Genomic DNA, 4,983 nt, shown 5'->3' on the forward strand with positions numbered 1-4,983 from the left:
TTGTTGAGGCCAAGTTTTATGCCTCTGAGACTTCAGTTTAAGGGAGGGATTGTCAAGTATTTTAGTATTTATTGGAGTCAAGTTCATTAGTATTTCACTTCCAATAAATCCTACTAATTACGAGCAGTACGTTAGAGTTATATAAGCCAATTTACTAGTTTTTAATAGTTTATGTGATTGGAAGCTCTATTTGATGGTGTGTTTAGTTTTCAACATGGTGAAGTGCATAGACAGCACTAAAGACTTTAAGGAGAGGCGACTATGTCAAAGTTGAAGCTGTAGTGCAAGTTCGTAATCATTAAGTGCGAGAGACTGAAATCAAACTAATTTCAAGTGTTCAAGAAAGTTGATTATGTCAACCAAAATAATAGTCCTACTTGATTTTCCTTTGCATATAACACTAGAATACAAATAGGGTTTGCGTTCAATGCTTGTGATTATTTTTCTCAACATTACCATGATGAAAAAAACAATTTTTACATTCATTTTCGTTTGGATCACAATCCGTATCCAAGTATGGGAACCAGATGAGGTGCATTGAGATTGAGAGAGGAGCTCTTCTGGTGTTTAAACAAGGCGTAACAAATGAAGATGATTGCTGCAAATGGAAAGGGGTTGCTTGCGATGATCGCACCGGTCATGTAACAGGCCTTCATCTTTCTTCACTTGTTTCACCATATTTTAAAATTAGTGATTCGTTGCTTGATTTGCCATGCAATATTCTTGCGGAGATTCCCATGTTCATAAGTTCTCTCACAAGTTTACTTCACCTTAATTTCTCAAATACTTGGCCATAGGAATCAATTCCCTACCAGATTGGGAACCTCTCCAAGTTGCCGTATCTGGATCTCAGCGATAATTATTTTAGTGGTCCAATCCCAGAGTTTATTGGCTCACTTAAAAGTTTAAGATACCTAGATCTTTCAAACAATTCGATGTTAGAGGTTACAGATGAGCTTGGAAACCTCTCCAACTTTCAGTGGCTGTTTAATCTTTCTTATTTAAGATCCCTAGACTTGAGTGATATAGACATTGCCGGTTCCAGTATTTGGGTAAGCTATATCCAGAGGATCCCTTCTATATCATTTATGCGTTTAGAGAGATGTAATCTTTTGTCTCCATCTTCTGCTATGAACAATTCTTCATCATCTATTTCTTCCCTTTATCTTGGAGATAATAACATCAATTCATCCATTTTTAACTGGCTTTCCCAATTCACTGGCAGTCTTAGAGTACTTGATCTGCATTATAACATGTTAGAAGGTAAAATTCCGGATTCTTTCAGTCATTTGACTGCTCTTACTTGTTTAGATCTTAGCAGCAACCACTTTAATGGTCCAATTCCACACTCTTTTGCTCTAATGACTGATCTTACTTATCTAAATCTCTCTAGAAATCATATTAATGGCACGGTTCCAAATTCCTTCTGCTAATTATTCAATTTGAAAGTTGTAGATTTCAGTTCAAACAACTTCACTGGAAACCTTGAAGATCTTTTAACCGGACCTTTTGCCTCTTTGGAAGAATTGATGTTACATGACAATCAAATTACTGGTTCACTGCCTGATATTACACTACTTTCACGCCTCATAAAATTGCAAGTCAGCTACAATCAGTTAAATGGATATCTACCAACAGTTTTTGAACACCATTCAGATCTCCAACTCTTAGATTTGTCCAATAACCATCTTAGAGGCTCTTTACCAAATTTTACAGGATTTTCATTCTTGAGATTGTTTGATCTTAGTAATAATGAGTTTTCTGGGAGTCTTCCTGATTTTACTGGATGTTCAGCTTTGCAAGTCTTGCGACTTGGTAATAATCAAATCACAAAATGGAATACGCATTCAACCGGGCTCCTCTCCAGTCTTGAAGATCTGGACCTTTCAATGACCTCCATGCACAGTGTGATCACTGAAGCACAATTGTCTAATCTTTCCAGCTTATTGTATCTACGCGCATCATCCAATTCTATGACTTTGAAGTTCAGTTCTAAATGGCTTCCTCATTTCCAACTTCGGGAACTTTCTTTGGCATCATGCAAATTGGGGCCAAAGTTTCCTAACTGGATTCAAAACCAACGACACATCAATCATCTTGATATCTCTAACAGCCAAATTTCAGATCCTATCCCCATCTGGTTCAGTAACCTCTCAGGAATGATAAGGTTGTTAAATCTCTCTTCCAACAAAATTAGGGGTGAATTTTCCTTTAATTTTGTTCATATTGAAGTAATAGATTTGAGTTCCAATTATTTTAATGGACCACTGCCACCTTTTCCTGCAGCATGTTCTTCAATAAATCTATCCCACAATAAGTTTTCAGGGACAATCATTCCATTTTCAGTGGTTCAATACTTTTCTTTAAGCTTTGTTGATATCTCACATAACCAACTATTTGGTGCACTTCCTGATAATTGGATGCATTTTAGGAATCTAGCATTCCTTAACTTGGGACATAATAGTTTTTCTGGTTCAATTCCAGCTTCAGTAGGACATCTAGGTTCACTGAAGACACTGATTTTGCGACACAATAAGCTCTATGGTGAATTGCCTGCATCACAAAGAAACTGCAGCGACCTTGGTTTTCTAGATTTTGGGTTTAATAAGCTTTCAGGAATGATACCGTCATGGATTGGGGAAGACCTACCGCAGTTGTATGCTCTGATACTAAAATCTAACAGCTTTAGTGGAAGTCTTCCTTGTGAAATATGCCATCTACGGTACCTTCATTTCCTAGACCTTTCCATTAACAGAATTTTTGGAACTATTCCTCAAAGCTTCGGTGATCTTTCTTCCATGAGTCAAAAAGGAACTGAAGTTGGACAGCATATGTACATTGTAAATTCATCAAATCCATCAAATTCATCATATGTCGAAACTGTATTGGCAAGATGGAAAGGGCAGGAGTTTGAGTATGGTAGAAATTTTGCATATCTGAAGATGATTGATCTATCCAGCAATGAATTGACCGGAGAAATTCCCAGGGAAATAACCCGACTTGTAAAACTTAAGGGATTGAACTTTTCAGGAATTATTCCTCCAAGCATGTCTAAATTAAATTTTCTTGCATACTTAGACCTCTCAAATAACAACCTTTCGGGAAAAATTCCATTTGGTAGTCAACTCCAAGGATTCAGTATTTCCGCCTATCAGGGGAATACTGAACTCTGTGGTAAACCACTTACAAAAATTTGTCCAGAAGATGAATCAGAGAATCATGTGTGGCCTTCAACTAGTGAGTATAATGGAGATGACAGTGAATATGAGAGGTGGCTCCTAATAAGTGCAGTACTTGGTTTCAGCACTACCTTTTGGGACTTCATCGGAACTTTAGTGCTAAACCGTCATTCTAGACATGCATATTTCGTCTTCCTGGAGAACTTGAAAGAACGAGTTTATGTTGAGATGGCTGTGCGCATTGCCAGATTGCAGGGATAAAGTTGAAGCTTTGACCTGTATCCTATTCTGATTATTGTTTATCTGTATCATTGTTTTATGCTTCTGATTTTACAGTCACTCTTAAGACGATGAAACAGTGAAGTCTTGTCAGTTCTCAAGTGCAAAGGAGATCTAATGCAACTGGAAACATCGACTAGGTTGACATGCTTTGAAAAACTTGCTAGGCCCCAATCTTAACTCAAAAAAAGATGCTGGAATTTTATTGGTAGAGTTGTTATTCTATGCTTTTGCTCATGTTAAAGTTGTAAGAGGCTTGGACCTTTACTGTTATTTCATATTGAAGATTGTTTAATCTCTCAAGTCTCACTGTAATACATATTTGCTACAAAAATCTCTTCAATACTTAAAGAAGATAACACAAACTTGAGCTGTTTAGAATATTTGTCAAGTAGCGTCAAATAACATAAATGCCCTTGTTAGCAGTGGGATATATTTTTGCAGGTAATAATTTACAAAGAATTTTGTAATATTAAATTGAAATGAAATGTTCATTCATTTCACTGATAACTTTAAGATTCAGCCGTAATTTTGGGAATATCAAGTGCAAATAATTCATCATTGTTTCTGGAGTTAGTGGGAGTGAATTTTCATACTAATGTTAGTGGACGCACTAGTTAAGAAGGTGATTTGTTGGTTACTTTCCGGTTGACTTCAAGTCTTCTTGAGTCGCAAGAGTTGATTACCGCTGAGTTTCAGTGCTTCCATTGATAATTGTAGTTACACTTGAATGGATTTATGCAATTGCAAGCATATAGACACTTGACAACCAAGGAGGTTTGTTTGCAATTTTTCTATTTTTTTTTTGCTTTCATTTGGCATCTTGAATTTATTTTAATCATAATTAACACATTGTTGTGAGTAGAGTTGCATAATGTGCATCCTTAGTGGCTAGCTGTAGATTTTTAAAAACTCATGATATTGCTACCTGTAGTGTAAACAATATGACGTCAAAAAATAACAAAATAGAATGACACCTGGATAGAGTAGTGGGAGTTAGTTAGAAGTTCTAGTATAAATATAGGGTCTGGTATTCAGAATGAGGGTGGCTTGTAACACAATTCAAAAACACCTGCTTCTTCTATATAATGCATATTTCAGCTTTTATGCTCAATTCATAGTTATGATAAATATAGATTACAATCTAACATGGTACCAGAGCTAAAATCTGGATGAAATGATGTTTACTCTGGTGTATACTTGGTCTCAGTACATCTCTATGGTATCAACTCCTCTTTGTGACTTCATTTCGTAGTCAATAGCTGTATGTATCGATGTATATACATATAGATCTATGTGATTTGTGTTCTACTACTTGATATTGTTACTTGTTTACACTATTCTCAATCTATTTGCTGTGATTTACGACTTTTGTTGTTTATCACTTGTCAATTTCTGCTCTCATCTCAATTTGTTCATCACTAATTGAACTATTTGGTACTAGTAATTGTCTGTGTTTGATGTGCTGGTATCGTTGTTAAATTCATAAAACTCATAGATTCAAACTTCCGCCCAATTTCCTTTA

At 35.9% G+C, this 4,983-nt stretch overlaps 1 protein-coding gene across 1 annotated transcript; it reads left to right on the plus strand.

Annotated features, from left to right (window-relative positions):
- Window positions 1–332: 332 nt before the first annotated feature.
- LOC141724095 (receptor-like protein EIX2) lies at window positions 333–3,753 on the plus strand. Its single transcript, XM_074526082.1, has 2 exons — window positions 333–1,263; window positions 1,456–3,753. Exons 1-2 carry the CDS (start codon window positions 936–938, stop codon window positions 3,438–3,440), a joined length of 2,313 nt encoding a protein of 770 aa, XP_074382183.1. The 5' UTR covers window positions 333–935; the 3' UTR covers window positions 3,441–3,753.
- The last annotated feature ends 1,230 nt before the right edge of the window (window positions 3,754–4,983 follow it).

This window comes from Apium graveolens, chromosome 5, assembly GCF_009905375.1.
Source record: "Apium graveolens cultivar Ventura chromosome 5, ASM990537v1, whole genome shotgun sequence".
NCBI lineage: Eukaryota > Viridiplantae > Streptophyta > Magnoliopsida > Apiales > Apiaceae > Apium > Apium graveolens.

Coding starts and splice junctions, on each gene's coding strand:
- LOC141724095 (XM_074526082.1), top strand. CDS start 936: ATGTTAGAGGTTACAGATGAGCTTGGAAACCTCTCCAACTTTCAGTGG. Junction 1,264..1,455: donor GCATTATAACATGTTAGAAG/GTAAAATTCCGG, acceptor TGAAAGTTGTAG/ATTTCAGTTCAAACAACTTC.